At 33.9% G+C, this 17941-nt stretch overlaps 1 protein-coding gene across 1 annotated transcript in view; it reads right to left on the bottom strand.

The window, feature by feature from the left end:
• Window positions 1–16727, bottom strand: part of POF1B (POF1B actin binding protein) — a 73176-nt gene extending 56449 nt beyond the window's left edge. Inside the window, exons 1-3 of the mRNA XM_079123031.1 lie at window positions 16713–16727; window positions 16279–16602; window positions 2248–2322 (exon numbers count right to left, since the gene is read on the bottom strand). Of these exons, the coding sequence (XP_078979157.1) occupies window positions 2248–2322; window positions 16279–16563 (360 nt within the window). The 5' untranslated portion in view covers window positions 16564–16602; window positions 16713–16727. The remainder of the gene's footprint in view (window positions 1–2247; window positions 2323–16278; window positions 16603–16712) is intronic.
• Window positions 16728–17941: the final 1214 nt, after the last annotated feature.

The raw sequence follows: 17941 nt of genomic DNA, 5'->3' as shown, positions 1-17941 counted from the left end.
GTAGTATCTCTGGGAGAGGGAATAAATCATGAATGATTTGTATTATTCATTCTTACATTCTTTTGTAATTTTAAACTTTTCTATAATAAACATTTTTATTTTCAGAAATTAAATGTAGAGAAATTAAATGTGTAACAGTTAATGTGATTATCTGGATTTAGGTATAGGGAATTGTAATTTAAGTGGACTTAAGTTTTTTTTTTTCTTGTGCATCCATTTTATTATTTTATTCTTACAAGTAATTGTATATAACTACAGGTACAATGTGAGTTTCATTACATGTGTACATTGTGGATTAAATCAAGCTGACGGACATATGCATCATATCAAATATTTATCATTTCTTTGTGGTGATAATATTTAAAATCTTTCAGTTATTTTGAAGCATACATTAACAATGCTTTGCAATGTATTACCAGAACTTAATTCTTTTTTTTTTATTGTAAACAAATGGGATACATGTTGTTTCTCTGTTTGTACATGGCGTAAAGGCATACCATTTGTGTAATCATAAATTTACATAGAGTAATGTTGTTTGATTCATTCTGTTATTTTTTCCCTTCCCCCCACCCCTCCCACCCCTCTTTACCCTCTATACAGTAGTTCCTTCCTCCATACTTGCCCCCCTCCCTAACCCTAACTCTAACCCTAACACTAACCCTTCCCTCCCCCCCATTATGTGTCATCCTCCACTTATTAGCGATATCATTCGTCCTTTGGCTTTTTGAGATTGGCTTATCTCACTTAGCATGATATTCTCCAATTTCATCCATTTGCCTGCAAATGCCATAATTTTATCATTCTTTATGGACTTAAGTTTTTGAAGCAGTTCTACCATAGCGTAAAAAAATTGGGTCTAACTCGCTTTTGTGCAATATTGTCACAAACTTGGCATTGAGCAAATATTTGCTGAATAAATGCATGATTTTGATTGACTTTAGTCTAGCCCAAACTGGGAAGTAGTAGGAAAACTTTTCTTTGGTAATCTTATTCATTTTGCATAATGTCACATTTTCATTATGGTACTCAAGGTCTAAAGACTAGTTTGTTTGTTTGTTCATTGTTTCATTTATGTCCTCATTATCCAAGTTCACACTCTGGCACTTAATCTGGATGGAATGGTGTTAACAGTTTGGATGTGAGGTGTCCCCCAGAAGCTCACATGAGACAATGCAGAAAGGTTCAGAGGAGAAATGATTGGGTTGTAAGAGTCTTAACCCAATCAGTGAATTAATCCCTGATGATATTAATTGAAATGGTAGGGTGTGACTGGAGGAGATTGAAATTGGAGCATGGCTTTAGGGTATATATTTTGTATATGGAAAGAGGAGACTTTCTTTGCTTCCTGATGATGTGAGCTGCTTCCCTCTGCCACACTCTTCTGCCATAATGTACAACCTCACCTTGAACCCTGAGGAATGGAGCTGGCCTTCTATGGATTAAGACCTCTGAAACTGTGAGCCCTCAAATAAACCTTTCCTCCTCTATAATTGTGGTAGACAGATCATTTAGTCACAGCAGCAAAATAGCTGACTAAAACAGATGGTTTTTAAAACAGTATCTTCTTTCCCCTACTATCCTCTAAATTCCATACTCCCTATGCTCCCCTCCCACTTAAGCACAAACTTTATGGTATATAATGGTTTGATTTCTTAGAATATAATTTTGGATATATGGCAACTGGGTAAAAACACATATTTATTAACATAGTATTTAATCATCATTATAGAGGCCTTTCATTCAAACATTGCCTAGATTCAAGAATTCTAAAAGTGGGATTATTAGACCCTAAATGCTAAGAAAAATAGACCCTGGTCTCTTTCAAATCATACACCTATGAGAAAGGCTAGTTCTCGCCTTATAAGTTATTCTCTCTGAATACAAACAAAATATTATCAATCACAAAGTCCATTTTTCAAATTACAAGGAGCTTTATGCTAAAATCAATTACCCTTAAAATATCTATATTCACTCAGATATTTTTGGTTAACATTAAACTTCACTCAAGCTAAAGGCAATTAGATTGAACAGACAATGAAACTGAAGAATCTGATTCATAGCACTCATTTTACATTCCTTTAATTGACTGAGCTGATTCTTATGTTTAGAGTCTCCTTTTTCTTTTTAGGATCCTGACATTTTGTGACTGTAGAAAGCCTAATGCAGGCCTAAAGATTGCTTACAAATATGATCATGACTTACATAAAAGAGTTAAAACAAATCAAATCTTATTCATAACTTTTTTACCTGTTCAGTATTTTCGGTTATATGTAGAGTGCTTGGGGCACAAGAAGATATTTTCAGAGTTGGAGAATGGAGTTCCTGTTGAGAGAAACAAAAGGTTCAGTAATTTTTACTGAACAGTATCCTCTGAAAGTCATAGTTTCCTGAGGCATTATGTCATTTAGTTTTCTAATAATATTATCAGCCAGAAATAAGAATATTATATAGGGCTTTCTTTGATGATGTCCATCATTCCAAAGAGTACATTATTGAATTACTTTATCAGGTTTTCAAGTAACCTAATGATAAAATAATTTCTAGAGCACTTTCATAGGAATACATTCTCCTTATACCTGTAGGTTATGTATTTTTTCTTCTTTGGGGTGCTGATATATACCCCAATGTTATTATATGCTTGTAATTAATATCCCATTTTGTCTCAGCATCTCAGATATATTTGACCAATGTCCTATACATAGTATGTTGTCTTATGCTATATTGTCCCTGTGTCCTATATATAAGACAATCTGTATTTTTGCTCTTAATGAACATAAAGAATGTGTAAGCTCTGGATTGGTTTACAACTTATTTTAATACACCTATGTCGATTTCATTGAAAAAGTAATAGAATTGAAAATTTGGGACTTAATGGGCTAAGAAATGCGAAATTTATCAAACAAAAGTATTAACTGTAAAAATTGCCCAACCAATATAGAAAAATACTTTTGAAAACTTGACTGTTGCCCTTAGATTACTTCAAGCTCCCTCTTAATTGTTCTTTGTCTTTTCTGATTCTAGTTTAATTCCAAAGCGAGTGGATTCTAATATAAAAATGATCCATAAAAATGAAAACGATAGGGCTAGGGAGATACCTCAGCTGGTAGAGTGCTTGCCTTGCAAGCACAGGGCCCTGAGTTTGATCCCCAGTACCGCAAAAAAAAAAAAAAAAAAAAAAAAAAAAATGAAAAAGATATGATTTATATAATGATCAGATAAAATGGTCACTCTATTGATTATACTGGCATTGTTTATATTTTTCCCAATTCAGCAAACCTGTGGAGCTTTATTAGTGTGCACAGAGTTGATCACATTATTCCATCATCCCATACCTATAATTTAAAATTAATTGACATAACTCCAAGATATTGTCCCACAAAGACAAAACTTTTTTTTCTTTGGAACAAGGGAAATTTTAAAAATCACAACCATGGATTTAATACAAGGGAAACATGGATGGATTCATACATAAGCAAATCTATAATACAAGTGTAATGTATTCTTAAAACAGGACCATACATTTACTCAAACTGCCAACTATTCTGCGTGCTTTCTTTTTTGTTGTTCAACTTGTAACATTTTCATCCTTCCTGTCCCCCTACATCAACAGAAATATTTCAGGTTCATTGTTTCTAGACAGTATCTGAGTATGTTCCCAGAAATCCTGCTGGTAGCCAAGGAGAATTTCTCAGACACAGAGTATTAAATAATGATTGTAGACCAAACAGTAACATGCTCTTCAGTTTAGGAAAATGATTACAGATAACCATGTGCAGGTGAGTTTGGACCACAGATCCAAGTGTAGCAGGTTCAAGGAGAAAGAAAGGAAAGGGATTTTTTTGGTTATGTATTACATAGTACATTATTTTTTGTTTTTTGGTACTGGGGATTGAATCCAGAGGCTCTTTAACACTGAGCTACATCCCCAGTCATTTTTTTGTATTTTATTTAGAGACAGGGTTTCGCTGAGGCTGGCTATGAACTCACAATCCCCCTGCCTCAGGCTCCCAAGTTGCTGGAATTGCAAACATGCACCACCAGGCCTGGTGGTACATTCTTAACATAACATTTTACGCAGATAAAGTAAAAGATCTTCCATAACTATCCTCCCTTCAGTCAAATCGATTTCCCAGAAGTAACCATTATTGTCAAGTGTATCTTTACATAAATATCCATGTATAAATAGTAATGTTTATCAACTTTATTATTGTACAACTTAAACTAACAGTAGCTCTTATTTACAAGGTATATGTTTTAACTCATTAAGTTGATAGTGTTCTATAATGTTTGTTTGATAGCTTATTTTCCAACTAATCAATATTTAAGTTATTTCCAGATTTTCACAATTCTATAGTTAGCATCCTTGTGCAGTGTGAGTGCTTCTCTAGAATCCCACAAAATAAGTGGGATTCCTGAGGCATGGAAGATGTGCATTATTCTTTTTTTTTTTTTTTTTTTTTTGTGGTACTGGGGATGGAACCCAGGGCCTTCTGCTTGCAAGGCAAGCACTCTATCAACTGAGCTATATCCCCACCTAGATGTGCATTATTCTTAAAATGAATTTAGATACTACCTGAATTCCTAAATGGATTTGTGAACTATATATCCATCAGCAATGTATGAAAGTATTCACAATGGCTGGTTACTTTTCTAAAACTGTTTATCCTGTTTAGACTAGGGCTGATATTATTATAATTCTAAGAAGACAGTTTGTACACACAGCTGGCACCTGGTTGGTGTTTTATAAGTGGCAGTTATCTCCTCCTCCATTAAATCAGTTCAAATCTGATAGCATTAGCAAATTGAAACATACTGAACCTTTCTAGCCAAGTGGACTAGCTTTTATGATAAAAAATCTACTAAGTTTTATAACCTTGCAGATATTAACCCAAATAGACAGGTGCAAACATACACACACACACACACACAGACATGCAGTCATGCACATACACCATGTCAACACATATATTTATACTAATATATGCAGGATTAGTTCATTAGGATGTTGAGATAGTAAACATTTAAAGGGCAAATTAAATTTGAGCGAAGATTAGTCTGACCCTAAAACAAAGGTACTTTTTAATTTTCTTACATTTGGAAAGTTGGTACATTAATTCCATAGATTATAATATACTTATGTATTTCTAACTCTACTTGAATTGATCATCTGAACAAATGTGTCTTTTCTTATATAACTCTCATGGAAATATTACAGGACAAATGTAATAACTTCAAAAAGTAAAACATTAAGCTTAATATGAATGAGACATTAAGACATGCGGTGTCGACCAGCCTGAATTTAAATTATAGCAGTATGGATTTTTCCAGATCATAAAGGGTGAACCTATCTGAACCGAAGATTCATTAATTCCAGAAAGACTTGCTAAATAAAATCCACTTTCCCTGGAAGCCCACAGAATTATGTAAAATGATCTAAGGGAGTTCCCTAGACCATGAGAAAAATTACTTTCAGTGGCATTTTCTTGTAGGCAGAATTGAAGCAAGTCATGCTACAAGTAGCCATTGCCTGTTCCATTGGAAGTAATATAAATGTTTATGACTGAATGAATGAAGTTGATGTCTCGGTTTTAAAGGGTACCCAGGTATAAGAATACAAACCTCCTCACAATAACCTATATCAGTTTTTAATTTATAGTTTCACTCATCTTAATATAGCTCACTTAAATCCCTCATGTTAAAATCATTAAATTCAATGAACAATGACATTTTTGTTCTGCCATCAGTACCACAACCCTACATTCCTGATAACCAAATAATTTAAGGCAGGGATAGGGTGGTGTGGTGATTATATAGTTGAAGAATTCCTGGACTGGTTGTCAGGAGCTTTGGGTAAAATTTTACTCTTAGCTATATTACAAGTTATTTATGTGACATTGGACAACTAGTGCCATCACCATGAACTTGAGTTTCATCATGTAAGAAATGGGATGTGGATATAGGTAAGTGTGGATTAGAAGATTTTTAAGTTTCTTTCTATTTCTGACATTCTGTGAATATGGGAGATCATTCCTACCGCTTTTTTCCATAAACATAAAGTGATTTCAAATCTTCTAAACTCCTTAGTCTTGTTTGCCTATGATTATGATAGCAACCAACACTTATTAAGAATTTTCAATGACCCTATAAGGAAGGTACCATTACAACCCCATTATATACATGAGTAATGATAGACAAAGATAGGTTAATTATCTAGCTAAAGATTACATAGCTAATCTTTCATGCTGGAATTCAAATTTAGGTTCCCATAACTCCCAGAACTCATATTCTTAACCACTATATTTTGCCACATATAAAGCTCATTTCATTATATTTCCTGTTTTTCCAGTTGTGTAACCTAATTCTAAGGGTTAAATTCAACTAGTCCTTATAACAGGAAGCTGGATAATTGTCTTTTTAAATTTTTTAATGTTAAAAACAACTTTTGGATATCTGAAATTAAGAAATCCACCTGAAAATGACTATATGAGGGAAGAGCCTTGATTAAGTAATTTAAGCTTCTAAAAATTCAATAGGCATTTATAGAACACATGATATATTTAGAGCATAGTTACAGACCTCTAAGTGCAATAAAACATTGAACTTTTATTTAATACTTCTATCATGTAAACCCTTCAATTTTGCAGGAAGGCTTTCCCTAATTTTCTGATAAAATATTAAGCATATTATTGAGTCATTTATTCCTGTGGATCAGACCTGCTAAATAAGAAATATTACATTTCTGATAACTTTCCTTACATAGTGTTCTGGTAAAAAAGCATTTCATTTATAATTACGTGGGCTTAGGTGTGATATATAAGCCAAATCTGTTTCTCCTGAGCTTCCTCAGGTAATGATTATACATGTTGGGAAAACTGTAATAGCACTTTTCCTCTTCTTCCCCATTTATTTTTTATAAAGTATATATGGAATTACCAATTTTAAGATCAGAATGGATCAAAACCAATCTGCTTTTTGAGATATTTTCACTATATTACTTGGGATAATTGCTCATAACGTAGTACATTCTAAACCAGAACTCAGAAACTCTGGTTTCTCTAGAAAATTCACTATTCACAAAAATGCACTTCATTTCCAACTGTTAAAATAGCTATGTTTTTCAGAATTAAATCTGTTGAAGTATAAATGGCCAAAATTTCTCACTTATTACCAAAGCAAGGGTGCTTTTGAGTAGCACAGTTGTTTTAGTTTTCTCATGCTGTGACCAAAATACCTGCCAAGAACAACTTAGAAGAGAAAATTAGGACCTCACAGTTTCAGAGGTCTCAGTTCATAGACAGTGAACACTACTGCTCTAGACCCAAAGTGAGACAGCACTTCGAGAGAGAGAGAGAGAGAGAGAGAGAGAGAGAGAGAGAGAGAGAGAGAGAGAGAGAGAGAGAGAGAGAAGAGAGAGAGAGAAGGAGAAGGGGGAGCAGAAGGAGGAGGCCATAGAAAGAATAACCCTTCTTGAGCATGCTGCAAGTGATGTACCTCCTTCAGCTACATCCCACCTGCCTAAAGGTACCACCCAATCTGTTCATTCAAACTAGGAGGAACTGATCAGGTTACACTTGTTATAATCCAATCACTTCACTTCTGAATATTCCAGCAATAACACAAGAACTTCTGGGGACACCTCATATCCAAACCATAGCAACACTGCAATGGAGAAAGAAGGGAAATCAGAATCAGGAGAGGTTTTATTGGAATAAAACTAGGTATGTGAGAAACCTTAAAACTTAAGGTATATTCTGAATTTCAGGATTATTTATTAAAAATCAGAATGGAAACTATTTTTTTTTTAATTTTTAGACCTTTATTTACTCATTTGTCTACATGTGGTGCCGAGATCAAACCCAGTGCCTCACACATGCTAGGCAAGCGCTCTGCCACTGAACCACAACCCCAGCCCTGGAAACTATTTTTGATCTCCAATGTATTTTTGATGCTTTCTAGAATAGGAAAAATACAGTAAGGGTAACCATAAAATGATTTGCTGAAATGAAAAACTATACACCTATTTAACTTAGTATCTAAGGTTAATTAGTGTAGTGGATATATGGTTTCAAAACTCCACAGCACAGCCATTTACTAGCTGTGCTAAACTTGGACAAGTAAATTTTAGCTATTTGAGCCTTGGTTTCTTTATTTGTATACTAGACTAATAACTAATGCATCTTATCTTGCAAAATGCTTGAAATAAAATCTTAGAAAGTTCTAAATGTCTTTTGGTATGTGAATAAGTATAGAATGGTAGCAATAGTTTTTATGAGGAAATTTCTGGACACATACCTGATATGTTTAACAGGGTCATTGAATAAAATGGAATAAATAAAAGCACAAGACTTAGAATTTCAGCAGCAGGGGATGTGGAGGGAGTATCTCTAAAAGCAAACTAACAGCTTCAAGATAATTTGATTAAAGGAAGTAGCACAATGAGAACCTAGAGAAATGATGTGATGATGAACCAGAATAGCTACCCCTTTAACAACATTTCCCATAATAAGTAATGATAAATATTTGTCCATAGGAAAAAAAAGTACAAACCAAATATAAACAAGTCAAATCCAGATGCTTAATGGGGTCCAAGAACTAGAATAGAAAACTAATTGACTCATTAAATAGCTTCCTTATGTTTATTTTATGTGTTGTTCACTTTTTTAAAGATGCAATTTGTGTCTTCCATTTTCAGTTCAAAGAGAGGGCATGGAAGAGTGAAAGCCACAAACAGTCCCACTTAAGTCATATATTTTTACTAAAGCCACGGCTGGAAGCCATGTTCAGGCAGTTTTTGGAAGCCATAATCAAAGAAAGGGAGGAAAAAACAGAGAGGGGGGTAGGCAAAGGATAGAGAGAGAGGAAAAGAAAACTTACATATAATTTTCAGTTCTATTCCATGTACCAAAATATTTATTTGGATTTGTCTTTGAGTTTTGGTTTTTTAAATAATCTCACCCTTCAGCAAGTACAGTCCAGGCTGGTGGGAAAGAAAGACCACAGAAGTACACTAGTCTGTATAATAGATACCTATGTCATTTTATAGTTAAATAATGCAAAGTTATATTGGTAGTACCAAGAGAACATTTCTAGGATGGAGGCAGGAGTGGAGTACTATTTTGAGAAGGGGGTGAGAAGATTATAGAAGACAACTTCTCTGATGAACTTTGAGAGATGGGTGGGATTCTACAGAGATATGAGGCAAGGTGCATACTGATAGAGCCTGGAATGGAATTAACAAAGTAGGAGTGGGAAGGGAGGCAATTATTCAGTTTACTCAAGAAAAAGCACTTTAGTATTCTGGAACATACTGCATAAAGAGATGGGTAATGGGAGATAGATTATAAATTTAGAATGGGACTACCCTTAAAGAAGTCTATTAATATCACCAAGATAAACAGTTCAGACCCACCTTTGCATTCTAAATTATAAACAAATGCCATTTTATTGTCGAGGTAATAAATTTCACAGTATATGCAAGCCAATTTTATGTTTTCATAATGATTCTATCAAAATTATACCAAAGCATCTGGACTCTTTAAATAACTAAAAATTACAAGTTAGTACTATATAACATTATATATTTTGTTACAAAAAAATCAGTAAGATTTTATGAGAAATATAAAAAAGAAGTTCTGAACAACTAAATTTCTACATTCTTGGTAAATAACATAATATTTTAAATGGGATGTTAACTTACATTATTTATTTATGTTCATCTATATTGTTTGCTTATAATCCTTTGGCTTATTCCTGAAGGATTATAGGTGGTTCATAATTGGAGAACATACAAGAAAATGATCATGAAATATAACAAAGAATCAGATATCAGATATTTTGTAATATAAACAATAATCAAATGTGTAAGAATATTCAACACAGCATAGTGGTTACAGGCATAGACCTAGAACTAGACTGCTATTAGCTATATGAATTCAAGAAAGTCACATAATATCTCTGTACCTCATTTACTTAATTTATAAAAATGGAAATAGTGTTGAACTTTACTTACTAAAGTTGAAAATTAACTTAGTAGAGTAAGGTAGGTTGGAAGAAGTTCCAGAGAGTACATAAAACCCAGATCACATACCAAAAAGAAATAAAGCTGGGCATAGTTGGTCATGTTTATTTTCCCAGCTACTCAGGAGGTAAAACAGGAAGATTGCTTGTGTCCAGGAGTGTAAGACCAGCCTGGACAACATAGTAAGAAACTGTCTCAGAAAAAGAAGGAAGATGCATTTAGATTAAAGGGAGCTACTTTTCATCTTCTCTTCCTAGTCACTTGCTTTGTGAAAAAAGTGGTTTCTGTGAAAAAAAGTACATAAACAGAATATTTACATGCATATATATGTAAGTCATTCATTTCTTTTCATTTAGCTAGGCAAGCTTGTAGTCCCAGTTTCTTGGGAGGCTGAGGCAAGAGGATTGCAAGTTTAAGGGTAGCCTCAGCAACTTAGAAAGATTCTGTCTCAAAATAAAAAATAAAAAAGGGTCAGGAATATGGCGCAGTGGAGAAGCACCCCTTGGTTAAATCACTGGTGCCCCACAAATATTTATGAGTTTAATTCTTCTAATAAAGTAATCACTCCAAACTTATACATTGAGAGACTATAGCTTCATTTTATGCACATTATAGTTGATTACATGAACTGGAAAAGTACCTTGGTCACATATTTGTACCACCATGAATTTCTTTAAATATAGTGATCTTAGAAATATTTCTGTATTTATATGAGTGGCTTAAATTTATAGTCTCATTGACCAGTAGAACTCTCTACCATGGTAAAAAATATGCAGTATCTGTACTGTTCAATTCAGTAGCCACTTGCCCCATGAAGCTGCTGAATACTTAAAATGATGCTAGTGTGACTGAAGAGCTGAATGTTTAATCTTATTTGATTTTAATTAATTTATATGTAAAAGTACATAGCTACATATAACTAGTGGTTACCACGTTGGAAGAGCAACTCTAGAGAAAATCTTAAGAGAGAGATAGACTGCAAGCAAGCTTTAATGCTTTGTGTCACTTTAGATTTAATAAAGGAAAAAAGAAAACAATAGCAAATTTAAAATCCCCATCTCAAATGCTGAGGTTCAAGTTCAAAGAGAGCATGAAAACTTCCAAATTAATCTTTCTAAAGGATATTTATTCCAGTAAACATTTCAAATCCATTCCTGCTGTTTCTGCCTTTTGATCATATACCACACATTTTAGAAAATTGCTTTAATGCTTTTCCTCCTTACTCTTTCTTAGCTAGTGGAGTCCTAATAAGCCTTTCAAGCATGTGGATTTACCTAACCTTTCCAGTGTCAAAGGAACTCTTATTTTATAGTCTGTTCATTTAGTTTATTTTCTTGCCTGTGTAGCAAGGGACATTTTTCAGCTATACTTTTAGAAATCAAATATGAAATAAAGAAAACTATTGAATGCTACCTTCATGTCAGACATTTTACTGAATACCTTTACATGCCATCTCATTCACTATCCACCACAATCCTGAAGGATCCATGGTTTACAATGAGAAAACTGAGGTCCTTACAGATCAAGTGATTTATCCAAGGTAATACAGTACTTGGAAAAAGAAATATATATATATATATATATATATATTGAAGAATTTTGTTCTACAAATATTTGGAAGCTTGTTAAAATAAACATAGAACTCTTTTATGCTGCTGAATTTGAATTTTAAAACTTAGGCACTAGTTGTAGTGCCTAAGAATGTGTGTTATAAAATATAATGTACCAAGAAGGAAACCATGGGAGACTTATGATCTTTCTGTCAGTTGCAATAACTATGAGAATCACTGAGAGTAATAATAGTTAGTAAATGTATAGGCTGAACAATTTCAAAAGAGGCAATACTTTAAAAAACTGGTTGACATTTATGCTGACAGAATTTCCCAAGGTAAACTATTATTTCAATAAATCCCCTGAATAGTATGGGAGACGCTGTTAGAAATTTTAAGACAGAAGTAATATGGTTAACACCTGCTTAAGTTTATTGCTGAACTTTATGCAACAAGAAACATGTAAATTATAATGATCTCTCTTTATATGAAACAAATGTTTCCTTCATTTAGGATAAAATGTGTTATTCTGTTGACATGTAAATAAAGCATAGAATGTACTAGTATTAGAACTACCTCCCTCCCCTCTTTCTCTCAGCACGAATCTTTCATTTAAGAACTCATTACTGGGTGTCCCCCACACCACCTCTCTGAAGGAAAGTAGATGCAGATGAAATAATATACAGTTCCTTTGCAGCACATGCTTTCTATCTTTAAATACCACAAGTATATATGCTCCACTGGAAGTTAAAAAAAAAAGAGCCTCTATTGGGTAGCTTCTGGTGTGAAGAAAAAGTTATCTCTAATGTATTTGTTTGCCACTAACTGAAAACGCTCCCAGAAATTTTTTAGACCTCCCTTAAAAGAAGAGACGATTGCCATGGGCATTTTCACCCAGCAATTAGTTGCACTCAATTCCTACAGCTTCATTTAATTATAAGCACTAGAGATGACCAGAACTGAAAACACCAGTCTCTTTATCCAATGACCTCATTCTTTTTTCAGGCAACCTAGTTCCCTGAACAATCATTCACTTTAGTGACCACGCCCTTGAACAACAATTTATCAAAGCAACACGCCCTTTCCCACAGAACAGGAAAACTTTCTGATAGTATTTAGAAATCCTAACACAATATGGGAGCATTATATGATAGTTGCAACCAAATACAAAGGAAATAATCATGTAAACAAAGGTAAGCCCCTGCTGAATAATTACTGAAATCAGAGGCCATCCATCCATAAATGTGCCTTTTCCTTAGGTAGCTCTCTAGAATTAGATTTGATTTCAGGTTTCAAATTCAAAAGAATGGCAACTTTTACAACACATAGATTAAAAGACCAGTATTTTAATGAGTAAAATATTCAATGGCCACAATAAAAAAATAAGCTTTTAAAGTGAAATACAGATATTCATATGGATCACCTGTAGAACGGGCTCTGTATATTTATCCTCAGAGTGGATTCTCCCCAGACAAGCAAATAGTATTTATCCATAAAAAAATCACTGTTTTTCTATAAAAAGACATTTATTTTTATAAATAATAAGTACATGTTCAGTGAATGCGTAGAATTAAAAATTAGTTTATTTTGATCAATTTTTCTTTCTCTATATAGAGTTCCTCTGTATTCATGGAAAATATCTTGAACTTCATGAAAATTTAAATTAGTAGAAGGGGAAATGGAAGTCCAATGAGTAATTTACATCAATGCTGCTCTTAAAAATTTAAGGCAGTATTTCAGTTTGAGTTAAGGATGCTAGGTTAATATTTTAAGTTCCAAAGGTTGAGTTCTAAAGGGTTTTGTTCTTTTAAGCAGTTTCTGGAATACTAGTCATTGATTTACAATACTACATTGAATTCTAAAATGCATCCATGACCTTGATTATACCTGAGGTTGATTATACTTATTCTTATGGATAAACCTAATAATTTTAATTCTACCATGAAATCAGACAACTTGCTAGTAAGTGATTTCTAAATTTAATAATAACTGAGAAAAACAAAGTATACTTGATCAATCATAGACAAGCAACAAAGCAACAATATATCTAGAGAAAGTTTAAATATTTACATCCCTAACATCATTTTAGTGCATAAGACTGCAATAAGGGAAACCCATGTTCCAAAAAAATAAAAATAAAAAATACTAAAGTGCTGCAAAAAGCATTCGGTTAAATATAAAATGCTTACTACATGAGTTAAAATTAAGATCCAGGGAGCAAATCAGAGTGGTATCAATTTAAGTTACTGAAAGGGAACATATTTTACTACTGGCAATATTTATTTTAAAATTTCATGAGTTCTTTGAATGTTATCCAAACACCAAAATGCTTGAAAACAAAGTAAAACTTTAATTGAATTCAGGATGACCATCAATTGAATGTAATACTCATTTCCCTAGCTGCCAGGGTCACATACTTTGGCATCAGAATAATGCCTACATACCAGTTCATCTGAAACATGGCATATGAAACAGAGACTTTATTAAAACATAAAATAAATGAAAGGTTTTTGAGTAATATGTACTTCTTGGTATGATATATAATAAACTTGCCATCACATCTTTCCCATTTCGTTAGCATGATGGTAATTTCAGAGCAAACATAGGCACTGTTTCACATAATGTCACAATGCCATCCCTCCAATAAACAAGAAAAGAAGAAAATAAGGGTTTTGTGCTCACATTCTTTGTGGTAGCTATCTAAAAGCTATCTTGCCATATTCTTTTACAGTGGATTTTATATCCAAACCAGTTCCGCATTTTACAGTCAAATTTTCCTGCATATTGTCCCACCAAGGAAATAAGGCTTCTTTTTATTTTCCTTTAAAACATAACTTGAATTTCACCCCTCAATATCCACACCCAGATCTTTTCTTTCTTTTTAATTATAAATAACTTCAGACTTCACAGTGTCCTTTGTTCCAATCTCTTCCCTTGGTTTTTGTGGCCATACGTTCTATCCCTAAGTTTCTTTATACAGTTTTTAATAGGAAACTATATTTCAAGATGGAGATAGTCTAGAAAGATCACTTTGGCAAATATCAGGTAAAAGAAGGAAAAACTAGTAAAAAGCTTGTCCAGCATGGTCCTGGTATTGTTAAACAAGAAAGCTGAGCAATGGAACACACAATAAAGTATGATCTTAAGACCTGTTCTTTGGACAATATTTATAATTTGCCAAAATTCAGCTTTTTGGTATATATCTATCTACCTTTCTTTTACTACCAAGTTCACAGGAAAAGTGTCTAAATTGGTTAAATTATGACAAACAGGATGGTTTTAGCATTTCTATAATAATAGTAATCATTGTTTTCAACCTTCATTGTTTTGTGGGCTACTATGGAACAAAGATGACAAACACTTTGTTCATTAGCATCTTAATACTGAATATTTGAATGTACATTTGTATTATTATTATCACTTACATAAACTGGTATGTTTAGCCTTTATAATTTTCTTTCCTTTGAGTTCAATATAGGTAGAGTTCTTCACTACCAAGAAATTACTGACCGTAAATACTATTTCAAATTTTTCCCCTGAAATTAAGCTGAGTGTTGAACAGAAAAGTGAAATTGCAGCATTTGGTTTTTCAGATTATTTATATCTTTGAAAAATACTTTAAAATAATTTTATTAGACACATTAGAAATATTGCTTCATATCCTCCTTAAATTGCTTGAAAAATAATTCATACTATTGTCAATTGCTATAATAATGTAACACAGGCTGAAATCCCAATGGTTGCATTCTGAATTTCTCAAAATACAAGTTGTATTTTGAAAACAGAATTTCAGATTGGATAGAAGCTTCCAGAAAGTTTAAAGACATGTAAAATTAATGTAAATAAAGTCAGAGAATGAAAATAAACATAAAGCTGTTCATTATATACAGTCTCGCAATATTACTTTTAATTTATTGGCAAGATTATCAGCACAGGTATTGGTGATTAAAAAAAACCTTAGAAACAAATTTGTTTCATTTTGAAATGGTATATTAGAGTTGCATCTTTTGCTGCTTTATATAACAATTGGTTACTTCTTATGTTCTTTAATACTATACCTCTTCGTTCTGTACTCGTTCTATCAATATTACATAAATTATTCACCTAGTCTGTATAAGAATCAATGTGCCATTTTCAGAAGATGAAACCCATATGATAATTCAAACAGACATTTGCACTTGTCTCTTATCTTGAAGCAGCAAACTACTAACTGAACACAAATAATTACTTGTCACTTCTCACATGCCTAACTAGAATAAAATATATTCCATGCTTTTATAATTATATCAAAATGGATTCTCCTGTTATGTATAACTAAAAATAATCTATTAAAAAACTGTTTGCTTGTGATACAAAATAAATCAGTGAGAACCTGTTCTAAAAAAATGACTGTATTCAAGATGAGGTTTGCTTTGCAGAAGAGGCAAAATTTATCTCACTCAGATCAGTTCTTCCAGTCAACTCCAACAGAAAACCAATGCTCTGGTTAGATTATGCAAGTCACTGGAACTGGTAAATGAACAAGTATAGGCACTAGTAAATGATTAAAAAAATGGCCAAGAAATAAAATTTGGGAGATTGTCCAAGGCATATATAACTGTAATCTGCCAAGAGAGATCCTGTAGAATAGAGGCAAATAAACAGAAAGGAAGGAGAGAAATGAGGTTCAGAGTTCCTTTTCCACTAAGGGAATAACTGTCTTTGTGATACCTGAGAATGGTCGCTCCAAACCAAGTTTTGGTAGGAAGAGGCAGTTTTGAGAGGGGAGAGCACTTCCCGGGGGCTGATGGGGTCCAAGGCCTGCACCACTCTGTTCATGGGCCCGCTGTAGGTCCTCACTCGCTCATACACTACATTTTTTTCTGGAGGCTGTTGAGCTTGGCTTGACTGATGGTAGCAGTGGTAATGTTGGGGCTGGCACTGTAGCATCTCTAGGGGCTGCTGGGTCCCACAGCTGCTGCTGCTGGTCTCACTCCAATAGCTCGAGCTCATCATCTCCTTGGTGGTTGGAAAGGGACTCCCCAGATGCTCTCCCTAAGGAATAAACAGAGAATGACAATTTTAAAAAGTGCAGGCAGGCACGTGGGCAGAAACTATTTATCAACCACCTCTGCTCATAGAGGTGCAAGCGAGAGATGAGTTACCTGAGCAGCAGCAAGAGCAGGTCTGGCAGCTGCAGAGGAGGCAACAAAGTAGTTGAGCTCAAACGAAAAGTGGAGCCACCCTGCGAGATTGCTCCAGGAAATTGTACTGCCACACCCCTGAAGGGCGGATTCACCTGGCAGGTTTGCGTGCCAGTAGAGGCCCTGCCTTGTCATGGAGATAGTTATAAGACTTCCCAGTAGGTAAAGGAGTCTGTAAAGATAAGAAACGCAGAATTTCAGGACTGAAACCAGAGCTTCCAAACCCATGGAATTGGAAATTTGAAGACAAAGACATACCAATACCAATCTTGTTAAAGGAAAAAAAAAAAGTAACAAACATCAAATGAAAGTGGTTTTCCCACGGTTCATAAGCTGAACAAAGTGGTGGCAAGCCTAAGTACTATCATTCCAGAATCTCCGACCACTAATTTTCAGAGACAAAACTGCATTCTTCACAAAACTTAGGTGATAACTGCAGATAAAAGAGAATGCTATGGGGTTTCCTTCTAGCAACTCTAATTTATGAACCTGTTTTATCATGTTCCAGTGATGGTATGCTTTTCTAAAATGCATTGCAAGAGGTTTGTCCAGATGATTGAATTGCTATCCAGAAATGGGGGCAGGGGTAGGGTAGGAATGGTCAAGAAATTGCATTTTTGGCATTTATGTTTATTGTTTAGCATTTTAACAAAGGAATTTACCCTCACTTTATTTGTGTCCTAGGAAACATTGAGCTTGATTGCCTCTTTAATATCCAGTTGTTAAGGGAGCTACAAGTCCTACCAAGTACCTTAACTAACAAAATGAAATTTAAATATGCTTAGCACTTATATTTATTATGACTTGAAATTCCAATCATAATGCTTACTTACCTAGCAGACTTTGCCTTGCTGGATATTTCAGCATCAAAATATTCACTGGAGGTACCTTCAGAAAAGCAGTATTTTCTTGATGTGTACATGTACCATAGGACTTAGCATACCACTCCTACTCTGGAGAGGAAGACAATGTCCTTCAGCTGGCTAGTCAACTTTTCTCTGCTGAGTGAAAAAAGGGTAATGATTTACTGGCCATTTACTATTGACCAGGTACTGCTCAAGGAGCTTTACATGAATTATCTTACCCTCACAACAATTTTATAAGGATTTATGAGTGAGAAACTGAGGCATAGTTATGAAAAGGCTGAAAAATTTCCCAAAGTTATTAATCAGTGAAAGGTGGATCTGGGA

The sequence above is a fragment of the Sciurus vulgaris genome (assembly GCF_902686455.1).
Source record: "Sciurus vulgaris genome assembly, chromosome: X".
NCBI classification, from domain to species: Eukaryota; Metazoa; Chordata; class Mammalia; order Rodentia; family Sciuridae; genus Sciurus; species Sciurus vulgaris.
Note: the sequence above shows the minus strand (reverse complement) of the source record. Positions and strands in the feature narration are given on the sequence as shown.